This window comes from Halichoerus grypus, chromosome 9, assembly GCF_964656455.1.
Source record: "Halichoerus grypus chromosome 9, mHalGry1.hap1.1, whole genome shotgun sequence".
NCBI classification, from domain to species: domain Eukaryota; kingdom Metazoa; phylum Chordata; class Mammalia; order Carnivora; family Phocidae; genus Halichoerus; species Halichoerus grypus.
This window is the reverse complement of record NC_135720.1, coordinates 62,580,366-62,597,605: the sequence shown is the minus strand read 5'-3', so window position 1 is coordinate 62,597,605 and position 17,240 is coordinate 62,580,366. Positions and strand designations below refer to the sequence as shown.

The 17,240-nt window shown below is 36.3% G+C and overlaps 1 protein-coding gene, 1 long non-coding RNA gene and 1 other non-coding gene across 5 annotated transcripts in view; 2 read left to right on the top strand and 1 right to left on the bottom strand.

Annotated features, from left to right (window-relative positions):
• Positions 1-1,328: 1,328 nt before the first annotated feature.
• On the bottom strand, positions 1,329-3,223 carry LOC118529537 (uncharacterized). Its single transcript, XR_004914184.2, has 3 exons — positions 3,072-3,223; positions 2,781-2,879; positions 1,329-1,520 (listed from the first exon to the last, which is right to left on the bottom strand). It is a non-coding gene; the product is annotated as an uncharacterized LOC118529537 (long non-coding RNA).
• An 18-nt stretch (positions 3,224-3,241) lies between these two features.
• UFL1 (UFM1 specific ligase 1) overlaps positions 3,242-17,240 on the top strand; it is a 32,702-nt gene continuing 18,703 nt past the window's right edge. For 2 of the 3 annotated variants that reach the window (XM_078054984.1, XM_078054983.1), the window contains exons 1-7: positions 3,242-3,404; positions 4,634-4,779; positions 6,481-6,509; positions 7,164-7,261; positions 7,781-7,895; positions 9,479-9,609; positions 15,814-15,872. In XM_078054984.1, the coding sequence (XP_077911110.1) occupies positions 3,328-3,404; positions 4,634-4,779; positions 6,481-6,509; positions 7,164-7,261; positions 7,781-7,895; positions 9,479-9,609; positions 15,814-15,872 (655 nt within the window). In that variant the 5' untranslated portion in view covers positions 3,242-3,327. Of the gene's footprint in view, positions 3,405-4,633; positions 4,780-6,480; positions 6,510-7,163; positions 7,262-7,320; positions 7,393-7,780; positions 7,896-9,478; positions 9,610-15,813; positions 15,873-17,240 lie in introns of those variants that run through there. The other variant, XM_078054985.1, reaches the window with a different exon arrangement.
• LOC118529542 (U4 spliceosomal RNA) lies at positions 14,408-14,543 on the top strand. The gene has a single exon (XR_013441517.1). It is a non-coding gene; the product is annotated as a U4 spliceosomal RNA (small nuclear RNA).

Genomic DNA, 17,240 nt, shown 5'->3' with positions numbered 1-17,240 from the left:
TCAAGTATTAGTCAACTATATTTATGTGGGTCTATTTCTGGTCCCTCTATTCTGTTCCATTGATGTATTTGTCTATTCTCTCATCAATACCACATTGTCTTGATTAGGGTAGCTTCATAGTAAGTCTTAAAGTCAGGTCGTGTCAGTCCTCCAACTTTGCTCTCCTTCAATACTGTATTGGTTATTCTGGTTATTTTGCCTCTTTATATAAACTTTACAATAAGTCTGTTGATATCCACCAAATAATTTTTTGGGATTTTGATTGGGATTGCATTGAATCATAGATCAAGTTGAGCACTCACATCTTGACAATATGAGATTTTTTCCCCTTGGTTTTCCTATCCATGAACATGGAATACCTTCCCATTTATTTAGTTCTTCTTTGATTTCATTCATCTAAGTTTGTAGTTTTCCTCATATAGATCTTGTAGATATTTTGCTAAATTTATGCCTAAGTATTTCATTTTGGGGGGTGCTAATGTAAACTACATTGTATTTTCAATTTCATATTCCACTTGTTCACTGTTGGTATCATTTTATTTAATTTTAATTAAAATTTAAATAGCTTCATCTTGCTCATGGCTACCATTTTAGTCTAGTCTCTAGAAAATACAGTCATGAATTATTCCTTTTTTAGGAATTATTGCCTTTTAAGAATAAATGTAAATGGGGACACCTAGGTGACTCAGTCAGTTAAGTGTCTGCTTTCGGCTTAGATCATGATCCTGGAGTCCTGGGATTGAGCCCCACATCAAGCTCCCTGCTCAGCAGAGAGTCTGCTTCTCCCTCTTCCTCTGCCCCTCCCCTTGCTCCTGCTCTCTCTTGCCCACTCTCTCTCTCTCAGATAAATAAAATCTTAAAAAAAAAAAAAGAATAAATGTAAATGTTATTATTATACCAAAGTAAAATGCTGCACCAAAACATTTACACTGACTTATTTATTTAATATATATGAAATATATCAGGCACTATGTACCAGTTGTCATACTCATGCTATGGAGCATTGAGGAGCTCAGACTATTTAGAGATGTAGTAAATAAAAACTGCAATACAGTTTTGCTTGCTATTATAGACACCTGAATAAAGAATTGTGGGGACACTGCATACAGAATAATGGTAGGAATTTATTTTTTTTTTAAGATTTTATTTATTTATTGACAGAGGGAGACATAGTGAGAGAGGGATCACAAGCAGGGGGAGTGGGAGATGGAGAAGCAGGCTTCCCGCTGAGCAGGGAGCCCGATGCGGGGCTTGATCCCAGGACCCTGGGATCATGACCTGAGCCAAAGGCAGCCACTTAACGACTGAGCCACCCAGGTGCCCCTAATGGTAGGAATTTAAAAAGGTTTCGTTGAAGGGACGCCTGGGTGGCTCAGTCGGTTAAGCGTCTGCCTTCAGCTCAAGTCATGATCCCAGGGTCCTGGGATCGAGTCCCATATCGGGCTCCATGCTCAGCGGGGAGCCTGCTTCTCCCTCTGCCTGCCGCTCCCCCTGCTTGTGCTCTCTCTTGCTCTGTCGCTCTGAAAAATAAATAAAATATTAAAAAAAAAAAAAAAAAGGTTTCATTGAAGAGTTTTATTTAATCTGGGACGTCACGGAAGAACAAGTTACAAAATAAATAAGAGCGTGGTGCTGTGAGGAATAGGACAGGCATTCCAGAAAGATATGGAGTCCTGAAAAGGCTTGGTGTACCTAGGCCACTACTTCACATGTGGTGTGCAGTAGTTGATGCTGCCAAAAAGTAGAATCTGGGCTCATAGAGGCTTATTTGTAAGGAAGAAGTTTGAATGCCAAGTGGTCACACGGTACACTATACTTTTCCTACTGCATTTATACTTTGTACTAAGTACTTTTTTAAAAAATCTGCTTTATTGACTGCCTTCGGCTCAGGTCATGATCCTGGAGTCCCAGGATCGAGTCCCACATCGGGCTCCCTGCTCAGCAGGGAGTCTGCTTCTCCCTCTGACCCTCCCCCCTCTCATGTGCTCTCTCTCTCTCTCAAATAAATAAATAAAATCTTTAAAAAAAAAATCTGCTTTATTAGATTTATAAGTTGTTTATGGCAAGATCATGCCTGCCTTACCAACCAATGTACTCCATGGTATCGGATAGAGAATCAATAAGTCTTTGTTATATGAATGAATGTTTCTGGTTGTTCTGAAGCTTGGTACCCTTTGGAACCACACCACCTACCCTCTTCTAAGCTACCTTCTTGACTTCTGCTCTTCTACCTCTTGGCTGGCAATCACTTTGCCAAACAGTGTGGCCGTTTGGTGGCAGTACTTAGTAACAGGTTTTGTGACTGTGTTCTCTGCATTTTAAATAAAGTTGGGAACTTTACTGGACAAGTACCTTTGTGGCATTGGATTTGAGTCACCCCGAATAAGAGACTGAGATTGGAAAAGAACTGGAACAATTCCCCTTCACCAACTCTATAGCGCATGCAGTTAAAAGGAATGAAAATTTTTCTTTTAAAGTGAAAAGTTAGGTATAAAAGTAAAAGGGGACAAGAAATTTACTCCAGAGTAAATACCTAACTTTTACTGATATCAATGCAGGGGAAAGCAAAATAAACATGTCTTTTGCCTCCTCCATTTCATCTGTAGCCATATATATGCATTATCGTATGTTTCTATTTCTTCATTGCTTGATGGAGCCAATCTTCCCCAGAGGAGAAATAGGAAAGCATAGCAGTCTAAATCTAGAACGACATGAAAGCAATGCCCAGCCTTTTTGGTACCCGAATTAGTCATCTTTGTGCAAAAAAATAGAGTACCTACCTTCAGTACTGTGTCCCACTTGTCTCCCAAAAGGTACTCTGTGCCCTGTGCCCACGTAAAAATTAGCATGATACCCAATGGACTGCTCCTTGTTAATAACTAGGGAAGAAGAGATATTACTAATTGCAGGCACAGGCACATCTCCTCCCCGCTCTCTCCCCAAAAAACAAATGAAGGGCAGAAGAAAAAGAAAATTCGTTAATCTGATTATCAGTGCCCTGAAACATTAGTTACAATACAAACAAAGACCGAAAGTAGCACTTTTCTAACTTGACCCCTCCGGCATCCCACCCTTTTGCGGGAACCTCGCCACCTGGCTTCCAGCAAAACCCTGTGGCTTCACAACAGGGAGGACGCCCCGCCCACCCGAAGTGGGCGGGGCTACGGCTCTTCTGGCACGCCCCTGCCGGAGCGGGGCGCGCGCGTTCGGTATCTGCATCGGGGGAGGAGTCTCTTGTCCCTCCGCGCGGCCCGTTCCGCCTCGGCTCCCGCTGCATGTAGGCTGACGTGTCTGCAGTTCTTCGGCGGCTCGGCGAGTAGGGCCGTGATGGCGGATGCCTGGGAGGAGATCAGGCGGTTGGCGGCTGACTTCCAGCGGGCGCAGTTCGCCGAGGCCACACAGAGGTGCCGACCCTCCCTCTCCGTTGCGGAGTCCAAAATAGCCCCAGGGCAGCCACGCCGTGATCTGAGGCCGGGGATTCCTGGCTCTGGACTCCGCACTTTCCCCCTCTGTGTCGCCGTTTCTGCCTTCTCCTTCCTCCCATAGCCTGGATTGCAGTTCCAAGTACAGTTCTCGGCGTGAAGCCCGAAAGCTACTACGGCCCGACCCCCCGAGCCATGCCCCAGCCAAGAGCTGGCGCGCCCCGCCTTCTTGATGGCCGAGGCTGGTGACTTCTAGCTGTCTTAAGAGGGTCCCTCTGATCCTTATTTACCCGTCAAGTCCCTATGGCATCATTAACTATTATACATTTCCTGACCTAGAATAAGCTGGAAAGGAGAGGCTAACGCCAAAATACAGTACTTAGAAAATGCTATGTTGACTCTTTAAACATTTTGCCTTTTTGTGCACCGGAAGAGTTGTGCTAGGCCAGACCCATGGTCCCATCTGTCATTTTTAAGGACTCCTGGACACTGGCATTTCTTGCAAACCCAGAAACCTTGGGGGGATGTGTCCTGGGCATCCTAGCTCTGCTTTTTAATGTTACAGAACACATACACAATGTTAATAGAATCCTTTTCTATTCGTTGACTATCTATTACCTTTGATGTTTTTGTGCCTTCTGGGGCTTGAAGACCTTAATTCCTTAATACTGTATTTTGTAGCACTGAGAGCAAACTAGGGCAAATGCTTAAGTGCTTGGATAACAGTTGCAGTCATGGTTTTCCTAGGCCGTATCTCCTGCCTACCGACCAATAGTAGTAGTGAAGCAATCACACGCTTAATTTAAAAGAAAATTCTGGTTTGTTTGGTTTTTTATTGAACTTAAACTAGAAATTGAAGTAAAAGGGCAGGGTTTTTTCCTACCTAAATTACACGTCCTCACTTTTCTATTCAGATTTGAAGAGTAGAAGCAGGCCCAGAGGAGAGAGCAGACTTTAAATTCTGTAATAGAATGATTTGTACCAATTAGGTACATGATTTAAGCTTACGTAAACCTGCTTGCTCCCAAGAGGGTTTTTTTTTTAACTTATTGAATCAGTATGGTTACACTAATAAGAGATACAGATTTTGTAATATAGAACCTAGGGACTCTTCACCCAAACTTTTTTTAAAAAGCCCATTTTCACACGTTGTTAATTTTGTTAAGCACAAATGTATCAAGTTCATTTTTAAAACTTCTTGTGTCTCTCAGGTTGTCAGAGCGGAACTGCATTGAGATTGTGAATAAATTGATTGCTCAAAAACAGCTAGAAGTAGTTCACACACTTGATGGGAAGGAATATATTACACCAGCTCAAATTAGTAAAGAAATGAGAGATGAGCTACATGTCCGAGGTGGTAAGTAATTCCTTATTTTTTTTCCTCTGGTTATTTGGAAGGGAAAAAACAACTTAAAACATAAATAGTAAATTATTTGGAGGGTATAGGACACCCTTCTCAACTGTTAATATAAAAATCAGCCTTAATATTTTTAATAGCTTCGGGTAAAGGTGGTCATATAATTTAAAAGAAGTCGAATATTGTCACCTTACAAAATAGCATCTTTTATTATTATGAGTTATGTGTTCTATATGTGAATTAATCAACTGTTTCTTTTTTTAAATTCAAAAGATTTAATTCATAAGCAGAATTAAATGTACAGAACTCTCTTTATTTTTTATTTTATTATGTTATGTTAATCACCATACATTACATCGTTAGTTCTTGATATAGTGTTCCCTGAGTCATTGTTTGCGTATAACACCCAGTGCTCCATGCAGAACATGCCCTCTTTAATACCCAACACCAGGCTAACCCATCCTCCCACCCCCCTCCCCTCTAGAACCCTCAGTTTGTTTCTCAGAGTTCATAGTCTCTCGTGGTTCGTCTTCCCCTCCGATTCCCCCCGCTTCATTTTTCCCTTCCTACTATCTTCTTCTTTTTTTTAACATGTAATATATTTGTTTCAGAGGTACAGGTCTGTGATTCAACCGTCTTAAACAATTCACAGCGCTCACCATAGCACATACCCTTCCCAATGTCTATCACCCGGCCACCCCATCCCTCCCATCCCCCCACCACTCCAACAACCCTCAGTTTGTTTCCTGAGATTAATAATTCCTCATATCAATGAGATCATATGATACATGTCTTTCTCTGATTGACTTATTTCGCTCAGCATAATACCCTCCAGTTCCATCCATGTCGCAAATGGCGAGATTTCATTCCTTTTGATGGCTGCAATGTAATCAACTGTTTCTGTTCACAGTCCATGAATTTAGTGCACGACTCAGGGGAGGGTACTTAGCTATCTATCATCAGGTGGCAATTATGAAAGGAGAACAGAGATTTTAAAGGATTATAGATTGTTGAAACTACCACACTCTTTAAAAACTTACCTTTAAGAATTTGCAAATTAGGAAACAATATGGTGCTACACCTATTATAGTGTAGGAAATGCTATTACAAGTACATGAAGTTTTTGTTTTTCTTTGTCTTTTTAAAATGTGAACAAACTACTGAGCAAATTTGAACACTATTTGATTAACATAGAAGCAACTATGAAAATACCTCTTCATTAGATGTTATCAGATACACCCTTGGTGTTGGTTCATCTTCCTGCATAATGCTAAGAAAATATTAGGTACAATTTGGAATACTTGACAGATTTTCTTTTGCCAATAGGTGGAAATCTTCTCATTTCAAAAATTTAAAAAGTTCATCTGAATTTAGTTGTATCTCTTTGGTCACAGTAGGTAAATTGTGAAGGGAGGTAGATCTTAAATCAATAGGTCCGGCCAACTTGTGAATCAGTTGATGTTCATTATTGGCCTGATGTGACCTAATGAAACTTCAAAAGTAAATTATTGCCTGCGCCTTCAGTATAAAGAATTATTCTGCTAATGGTTTGTATTTGAAAACATTAATTATTGTGGCTTTATGTCCTTTGTAGAAGGAGGACTTCGACTGCCCAAAATGTAAATCTGTCGATATTTACAGTTTTTGGCTTGTGTGTACTTACATGTAAATATGAAATCAATAAATGTCTTTTCTTTAAAGGTCGAGTAAACATTGTTGATCTGCAACAGGTAAATTTTAAATTTATAAAATTTTTTCCTTTCTCAATTTTTTGGTACTATGACTTAAGTATTCACTAATACTGGTATCTTATTTTGTATAATGTTTGTGAAGAAATAGTTTTATAGTCCTCACTAATACATTTAATCAATTTAATAAGTTCTGATATATTGAATTGATTTAATAAGTTCTTCTTTCTCAGTTATTTACTTATTCTTTACCAAATAAACTCATAGTTGTCATTTTATGTAATTACAGGGTTTATGTAATTTGGAGAGAAAAATAACTGTATATGCTTTTAGTATATGGAAGGAATAGGGAAATTTTTTAAAGTAGAAGATATTTTTAGAACATATAAGTGTGCATGTCATTAGCAAGGTACACTATATTACAAGAAGTTGGAAAATCTTGTGTAAATTGTGCCTATTGTATGAAAATGTAGCTTCTTAATGCAAACTTTCCTAGCAAGTGAAAATGTAGTTGTTCAGAAATGAAAGTTAATAAGCAATAAGCTTCTCATTTTTTATTTGAGACTTTTCACAATATTTCAAATTAATTTGAAATTCATCTGAGAGAAAGTAAGTTTTTAAAAAGGTAGTTCTAATATGTAACTTCAAACTCAAGAAACAATATGAACTTATCACTAATAGAATTTTATTTTCCAGGTAATTAATGTGGATCTGACTCATATTGAAAGTAGAATTGGTGACATTGTAAAATCAGAAAAACATGTGCAGCTAGTGTTGGGACAACTGATAGATGAGTAAGTACAGTATTTAAGAACACTTTTTTTTTTTTTAATGTTTAAATTTAGAACACTTGTGACCAGTTTGGCATTTTTGTTTAGAACTCTCATATGCTGATTTTCATCGTTGAGATCATTGTACTTAAAAAGTAAGTGCTTAATTGGATGGAGTACTTGGAAATAATAAAAACTTTAAATTTTTTTGCCTATTATTTTAAAGCAGCACAAAACATAATTTTTACAGTCTTTCCTGTATGATCTTAACTCTGAAAGCAAATTGCTTCCAAAACTGTTAATGAAAAACGACTGCAGGAATTTACATTGTTAAAAAAAAATCTGAGCATTTATCATTTGGTTGACCTTATATTTAGTTGCATTGATAAGAAAAAAAATAATTTTCAGAATATGAGTCATGAATCGTGTTTACCTAAACATACCCTATTCATTATTTTGTTGGCATATATTATTGCACAGAAATTAAACATAAAAGAGGAAAATTCATTACTCCTAATTTTTTTTTTTTTTTTAAACTCTTAGGAACTATTTGGATCGGTTAGCAGAAGAGGTAAATGATAAATTGCAAGAAAGTGGTCAGGTCACCATATCAGAGCTGTGTAAAACCTATGATCTTCCTGGAAACTTTCTGACACAGGTATTTTCTCTTAATAGTATAACGTCTTTTCAGATAAATAAAGAATTTTAATTGGAAGAAAAAAAACTAGATTTTCTTACCATTAATTTTTTTTGCAAGTATTTGACTATTGATGTTGTAGCAGTATATTTTGGGGATACTTCCTGTACATTGATGGCTCTGATTAGATCATTTAGAAATGATTATTTCTTTGTTCTTAAAATAGTTTGACATTTTAGAATTATAGACATTTCTTTTGTGCAGTGGAAAGTGCACAGGCTTTGGAGTTAAACAGACTTTGATTTGAATTCATTTATGCCACTGTTTAGTTATTCAGTGTTAGGAAAATTATTTCAACTCTTTTGTGCTTCAATTTATGTATCTTTGAAATGGGAATAATTATCTTTTTCATAGACTTTAATAAGGTTATATATGTGGTGTAGCTAGTGAGATGTCTGGCACGACGGAGGTACTCAGTAAATGATGATTTTGTTTTGTATTTATTGGAATAAATAAGAGAAAAGCCAAATCTCTTTTTAGGTGTATATCACCTTAAGAAAATTCAGCTTACAAAAATTTACCAAACCATAATTGCGTGAGATTAATTTATAATACAAACAGATTTACTCACCCATTTTGAGAGTGATTTCCTATTATTACATCTAAAATACCATTTGAATATAGACCTATTTTATGTAGCATTTCAGGAGCCTTAGTTCTATTTTAAGTGAGCAAATGTATTTTAATCACAGAAGGTCAAAAAACGTACTTTTAAAACATTTTTTAAAAGTATCAGAACAGACCCAAATGATTTCTTATAAAACTGTGCCGTTGATACATTTTGTAAATATGTATGTTTTCTTAACATTTTTCAGTTCTAGTTTTTCTGAATATCACAGGCAGTATTCTAAAAGCTCATTAAGAAGTTTTTTGAAATACGTTTTTCTATATCAGAAAAGTATCAGCCAGGCTGCCTTGAGTAGTTTTAACTCATCTTAGGATGTGAAGTATGTCCAGACTCATTTCAGATGTACCTAACCCAGTCATAATATAGCTGTGGAGAAATACTCTCTTGGGATTTCTAGGAAATCATGCTGCCTGCCAGTAGAGATCTCTGGGCACCAATAAACTTGTTAATATTTGCATCAGAGCAGAGAACTTTTTAGGTCTTATGTTTCCCTAGGTTTCAGAATCTTGGAATAACATTTATTTTACTCAGTGCTCGAAGCTCCAGATAGGGTCTTCTTCAAGACGTGTATATGTCTTGGCTGCCTGTATGTTTCAGGCTGCCTCTATCTAGAAAATTGGTTAATCAGTCACTTTTATTTTACATTAGAAGTAGCCCTTCTTAGCAAGTAGCAAAGCCTTTTAACATATCAGCTATATACTCACTCAATTCTTGATTCTGCTCTGAGATTATGAAGTTTCCTAGATCCTAAATCTTCATTTTAGCTTATATATCCTATAAATTTGTGCTTGTTGAAATTTCTCAATCATATGTCTAATACAACATCAGCGAGCAGCATGACTTTATTAAGACTATACAATTATATACGTATAATTTTATTCTTTCAAATTAATAAAAATTTGCATCTTTACCCCAGGCACTAACTCAGCGACTAGGTAGAATTATTAATGGACAGATTGATCTTGATAACAGAGGAGTCATATTTACTAAAGCTTTTGTAGCTCGACATAAAGCACGCATCCGTGGACTGTTCAGTGCTATTACCCGGTAAGCCTGTTTCATTTTTTTTAAAGACTGTTTTAAAATATGTATATTTTTACATATCTTTGATCATGGTTTGCTTTTTATTTTTCTATCAGCTTTTTTTCTTTTCTTTCTTCCTTTTTTTTTTAATTAAAATCTCATGCAGGGCCCTAATTTTTTAGACATATAGAAGGGTTGGTAGCTTCTGTGAAACGGGAATGGGGATTCCAAAGCCCTAGAATGTAGCCAGACTCTCTCCAACCCACATCTCTTCCACTCCCCATGTTAATCACCCTCATGACTCCAGATGCGGGTCTACAGAACACTCAAATCAGTATAGAAAGTCATCCTGGGATCATGGAAGGAGCATGCAATTTAAAGTCAGAAGTCCTCAGGCCCTAGCTCTATCACACAATAACCATGTGAGCGGCAGCAGATAAGCCAGTCACCTAACTCCTTTGAGCCTCAGATGGGACTAGATGATTTTAGAACCCTTTTTACCAAATGACATTCTACAATTCTAATGAATAACAATATTCATTTCAAAATCACTTGAACTTTTTCTAAAGTAAGAATTTCTGAAGTGTGTGGAGCCTGAGTGACACTCCAATATGGAATTAAGAAAACCTACATTCTTAATTATCTCCTCTCTCCTGTGTCATTAACTTTATCTCAGTGGTTTTTGGGTCCAGATTTCTCCCATTTTAAAACAATCAAACCTCTCTCAACCCCATATTCCACTCTATCTGCCACCTTGTTCGTCCCTTTCCCTAAAGTAAACCATCTCAAGAGTTGATGTCTGCATTTACTGTCTTAGTTTTCCTACCTTCTGTCACTTCTCAACTCACCCATCTGGCTTCTACCAGCTTACAAGGTAATGATGTCAGTATCATTGAACTCTAATGGATACTTTCTGACCTTGTTTTACTTGACTTGGCAGCAGCAGCATTTAACTCCAGTTACATCTTCCTTCTTGAAATGTTCTCGTTCCTTTTTTTTTTTTTTTTTTTTTTAAACATCACATTTTACTGCTTTCTTTTTACCTCCTTTGGCTGTACCTTATAAGTCACCTTTTCCAGCTTTTCCTCCTTTCCCTAGCCTTTACAGTTTTCTTTCAGGCCATCTTTTCTTCTTAGTCTGGCACTGTCTTCCTAGGTGACTTTACCTTTCTTTTAAATTTCAGAATCCTATTGCCCACACAGCATCTCTACTGAAATGTTTTACAAGTCCCTCTAATTCAACATATTTAAAATAACTCACTGTCCCTGAGCTACCCCACCCTACCCCACCTGAATTTATTCTTCCACTTGTGTTTCCATTTTACTAGTAAATGTTATTAATCCAGTTGGTTTTGCCAGAGTCCTGGGAGTCATCCTTTACACCATCCTTTCTTTCACTACCCCCTTTTTCAGAACACAAAGGCTTTTGAATTCTGTATTCTAAATATTTATGTAATCTTTGTGTGGCATGACCATTCACCCCACTTCAGTCCATTTTTTAACTAGACTCTTTTAGTAGCTTTCTAACCAGTCTCCCTTCTTTTACCCTTACTACCTTCTGGAACATTGTTTTACATGGTAGCCACAGCAGTTTCTTTTTGTCATTCAGCAAATCAGAAGCATTTATTGAGCACCTAATACATGCAAGGCACTGGTACAAAAGACTAGGTTAGAGGAGAAAGCTTGCTAGTTAGTGCAACCATTTTTTTTCCTTTTTTTTTTTTTTAAGTCATCTCACAATTACAGAAAAATTGCGAGAGAACCTTTTTTTTCTGTCCATTTGAGAGGAAGTTCCTAGCATAGTATCCCATCACCACAGATACATTAGTCTGTGTCCTACAAACAAGGGCATTGTCCTATATAATCACATAACTATAATACAAATGTCAAAATATTGACATTGATGTATTCCTGCCATCTAGTCCTCAGATCTCATTCACGTTTTACCAGTTTTCCAGTAATGTCCTTTACTGTAAAAGGGCCCAGTTCAGAATCACATATTGCATTTAATTGTCATGTCTCCTTAGTCACCTTCAATCTGGAACACTTACTTGGTCTTTTTTTACTTTCATGACCTTGACACTTTTGAATACCACAGGCCAGTTATTTTGTAAAATGTTCAATTTTGCTTGTCTGCTATTTTTTCATGCTGATGTTCAGGTTATGCATCTTTGACAGGAATGTAACCAAAGTGATTCTGTGTTCTTGTCATTGAATCCTAGCAGGGGTATACAGTTTAGATTTTCTAGTTACTGATGGTGTGCATTATAACTTCTTAATAAGGAGGTATCTGTTAGGCTTGTCATAAAGCTACTTGTTTTTCCTTTATAATTAAGTATTTGTGGGGAGGGCAATTTGAGATCTTGTAAGTTACCCTGTTTTTTATCAAACTTTAAGTTTATTCATTTATTTAAATCAGTATGAACTCATGGCTCCCTGTTTTATCCATTGGATTAAAATCTATTATTATCATTATTTAGATATTTTTAAATTGGCTCTGATTTAGCTATTGGCCCACCCTTCAGGCTGGTTTCTGTGTCCTTTTAATATGACCCCATCATTCTTGGAGCACTTCTCTTCTTTCTGGTACAAGAAGTTGTAAGCTCAGTTCATACTTTTCTTCTCCCAAACCTGGAATCAGCCATTTCCCCAAGGAACCCTGCCTGGTTCTTTTTAGTCGAGTATACTATTTAGAAACCAAGATCTGGACACTAAATTGCTTATTGCTGTTTGGTCATCACTGCTCCCAAGCCTCTCAGCAGACAAGTTAGGGGATACACAGACACATGTGTATCCACCCCTCTTTTTATCTATATTTTTGTATTTTTATGTTTATCAGAAACCATGAGTTCACACTGATACTTCCAGTTCCCATCCAAGTGCCCAGTTAGTTTTGTCCTAGTTTTCTCCTTTTCCATATTTGCAGCTCCCTTCTCTGACCCTGAGAAACCTAGTTCCCATTATCCTTAATATACTGTTGACCCTTGAACAACACAGAGGTTGGGGCACCAACCCCCACACCGCAGTTGAAAATCTGAAAATAACTTTTGACTCCCGCAAAACTTAACTACTAACAGCCTACTGTTTACCAGAAGCCTTACCAGTGACAAATAATCGAGTAACACGCATCTTTTGCATGTTATATGAATTATATACCATTTCCTTAAAATAAGCTAGAGAAAAGAAAATATTAAGAATATCATAAGAAAGATGGGGCGCCTGGGTGGCTCAGTCAGTTAAGCATCTGTTCAGGTCATGATCCTGGGGTCCTGGGATCCAGCCCCACGCTGGGCTCCCTCTCAGCAGGGAGTCTGCTTCTCCCTCTCCCTCTGCTCATCTTCCCCACTTGTGCTCTCTCTCTGTCTCTCAAATAAATAAATCTTTAAAAAAAAAACCAAGATTATCATAAGAAAGAGAAAATACATTTACAGTGCTGTACTATATATATTTTTTAAATATCTACGTATGGGGGCCTAAGTGGCACAGTTGGTTAAGCATCCTACTCTTGGTTTCAGCTCAGTCATGATCTCAGGGTCCTGAGATTGAGCCCCGTGTCAGGCTCCACGCTCGGCACGAGTCAGCTTGGACTTTCTCTCCCTCTCCCTCTGCCCCTCTAGCCTGTGCTCATGTGCTCTCTCACTCTTTCTCTCAAACGAATAAATAAATCGTTAAAAAAAACTCATGTAAATTGGACCCGTGCAATTCAAATCCACGTTGTTCAAGGGTCAGTTAAATTTACTTATTTGAGTGATTCCCCTTGAGTGTTTCCCGTTGCTGCTGCAGCTCTCTTTCCCATGTGGATGCCCTCCTTTCTCCACATCGGCTCTGACAGCCTGCGCCCTCCTAACACAAGAAACTGGTTGCAGTTGTTGTTTCTGGGAGAACTGGGTAGCTGAGTGATAAGAATGAAGGGGGATTCAGTTTTGTACCTTTTTGTATTTTTATTTGTATTTTTTTTGTACTTTTTGTACTATATTTATTTTGTATTTTTTGTATTTTTATTACTTGGTCAAAAAATAAAAACAAAATATGTTTTTCTATTGACAGTTTTTTTTCTTTGACTATTGCGGTGAGTGTAGTTATCATCAGGTTCAGCAAATAATATTTTTTCTGACTCACAGTAGCCCTGAGTTTCTCTGTGTAGAGGTATTATGCATATGCTCAGCACCTAATTTAGCATAAAATAGCAATACTGTAAAAAAAAAAAAAAAAAGCATGAGGGCAAAACAAATTCTGAGCCTCAAAAGATGTTGCTAGGCTGTGTGACTCCCAGATAGTTTCATTTAATGTACCATATCATCATATTTGTCTTTTAAATATAAGGAACCCCCCCGCCCCCACTTTTCTGGTCTAACTTCAGAGAAAACACCTGCATCTCTGATTTTAAAAGGGTTTATATTGTTGTTATAGGTAGCCAGAAAGAAGATCAGGAAATAGAACAGTGAGATATATAGGTATACTAAACTACATTGTATTCCAAATTGAAATAAAAATTCAACAGCTAAGTTTTATTATACAAAAAAAAGCTAGAAATTTTGTGCAGTTCAATTAAATATTTACTGAAAACCCAAATTAAGTTATGCACGCAGAAATTTTAAGATAAAGTCCTTCAAAAATGTGTTCAGGTAGAAGGGAACAGAAAACAAAAAATAGAACTTGAGAAGATTGTAATAATTATAAGATAAACAGAGAGCAAACTTCACCAAGCACTTAAATGGACCTTATTGGTTTGGGGGCTCTAGATAATTTAGCTGAAACACTAGGATAAATTAATTTAATAAAAAAAAAAACAAATAATCTACATTAGAATTTGATAAAAATAATAATTTGTGCAATGGCAGTATCGTAGCCAATGAGGTTTGTCCGAGGCGTGATTATTGCTAATTGAAAATAATAATTTAGCCAAAATTCCCAAACACAGGTGTTTTAAATATCAATTCATATTCAGACAAATGTTTCTGCTCTCCCAAGTTTGTCATAGAGAAAATTCATAACATCTTAAATAATCAACAGAGAATTGAGTACTTGGAATAACTTAAAAGTCTCTTAGGTATATGCATAAAAATAAAAACATAGACTAAACCCAAACCAGAAAACAGGCATAATTGGCTTAAAATGAATAGGGAAAAAATATATAGTCATAAAAAGGAAGTCTGTGTTTTCTTTATAATTTCCCTTACTTAAAAAAAAAAAGATAATTATAAAAGAAAAGCATTCACAGGGATCTACCCAAAAGAGATAAAGAGATATGTCCACACAAAGACATGTACACAAATGTTCATGCAGCATTATTTATAATAGCCCCAAACTGGAAACAGTCCAAATGTTCATCAAGTGATGAATGAATAAAAAATGTGGTATCTCCATACAGTGAAATGCTATTCAGCAATAGAAAGGAGTAAATACCGATTCATGCTTCATCATGCATGAACCTCAAAATGATGCTAAATGAAAAAAGCCAGACATAAGAGACATATATTGATTCTATTTATATGAAATTTCTAGAAAGGCAAATTTATAGAGGCAGAAAGCAGATCAGTGGTTCTCTAGGACAAGGGATGGAAGCAGGAATTGACTACAAACATCTGTGAAGGAATTTTTTAGGTGATGGAAACATTCTAGACTTGAGAGCTATAGTGATGGTTCCTCAACTTTATAAATTTATTAAGATGCTTGAATTGTATGTAAATTATACCTCATTAGAGCTTTTTTTTTTTTTTTTTTTTTTTTTTTTAAGAAACACAGTCATTACAGAAAATAGTGCTAAACAAAAAGGAGCATTTTAAGTGGATCCCTCCCAGTCATCTGCCTAATCTGGGAGTATATCATTCCAGATTCCTTTCACTACATGTGTGATTTCACTTTTCTTCAAAAACAGAATCAGATAACATTCACTTGGCTCTTCTTAGGTGGAGAAAGAGCCTCCCAGAGAGAAAGAATAGAATGAAGCAAAACGAACATAAAATAAAAGCAGATCAGGTATCATTAAATCTGAGGTGGAAATTGGTGAGAAAGTGAATTGTTCCTGGATTGTGGATACAAATCAATTCCCCTGGAATTTCAGTAGTGTAATTCTGATTAAGGATGTAAAATCTGGTATTATTTTTGCCTTCATTTTTTTTTCTTTTAAATGGTGTTTTTCATAAACTAGTTATCCTAGTTATTTTTATAATTCATAAATATGTGTAACTCTAGAATGAATAAGATCTTTTTATTTCTTTCCATAAAGGCCTACAGCAGTAAATTCTCTCATTTCAAAATATGGATTTCAAGAGCAGCTGCTTTACTGTGAGTTTGCTTTAAATTATATGTCACTTAATTAGCTGCTGAATAGACTATTGTGAAACTTCCTAATTTTTCATGTTTTGACTTCTTTTAACCTTAAAACTTACATAACTAAAATATTTCTAGTTGAAAGGTTTCCCTATACCAATTTTCATGTATATATCTATCTGTTATATCCACCAAACATTTAGTGTTGGCTACTCCCAAAGGAGTAGAATGAAAAACAAACTGTGTGTGTGTGTGTGTGTGTGTGTGTGTGTGTAAAATACTGCTATGCATATATATTTATAGAGAGAGATTTAAAATTGTAGGATTAAAGAATAATTTTCACTTTGTTTCTTACAGATTCTTGCTACATTTTCTAACATGAAAGTAAACAGTGTTTGTCTAAAAAATTTTTAGAGGTGCCAGCCTGACTCAGTCAGTGGAGCATGCGACTCTTGATTTCAGGGTCATGAGTTCAAGCCCCACATTGAGCATAGAGCTTACTTAATTAATTAATAAATAAATAAAATATTTTAAGAAATAAAATTTTACAAAGAGGATAATACTAGTAAAAATATGTTTTTAGCATTCAAACAGCATTGTAATATCTCCAAAATAATCTTGGTTCATAACCTATGTTATGTGTGTGTTTGTGAAGCTCTTACCAGGTTTTGAGGGGTTTTTTAAAGTCTTGCTGGAATAATTTTTAAAAACAATGACTTAGGGCGCCTGGGTGGCTCAGTTGGTTAAGAGACTGCCTTCGGCTCAGGTCATGATCCCGGAGTTCTGGGATTGAGTCGCACATCGGGCTCCCTGCTCGGCAGGGAATCTGCTTCTCCCTCTGACTCTACCCCGTCTTGTGCTCTTTCTCTCTCTCAAATAAATAAATAAAATCTTTTAAAAATAAATAAATAAAAACAATGACTTAATCTTTTGGCTCAGATATCTGTGCAAATAGAATTAAAATGAAGGCTGGAAAAGAAATTCATGTATAAAACCAAAAGTTCGTTTTAATTCACTGTATTTTTCAAAATATGCAGTTAAATTTGGATTTTTTGTTTAATAAATTTAAAATTAAAAATATGACATATATTGGAATCTACTAATTGGAGATTGGTGGGATTTCATGTAAAGTTCTTCAAGTAATAATTGATAACTTGATAACTTTTATCTTAATTTAGCATGGATTTATGTTGTACAGCCATAAAATTTAAAATTATGTGTTGCAGTCTGTTGAAAAATCTAGACTTTTCTAATGTATCCTAATTTACTCAGCAGCGAAATCTTGCAAGCTAATTTTTATTTCTGATAAAGACTAATTTTCATAAACGTTTCTTTGCCAGTCATCTTTTGACTGTGCTTTCTGATTTGCTTAGAAATAACTCC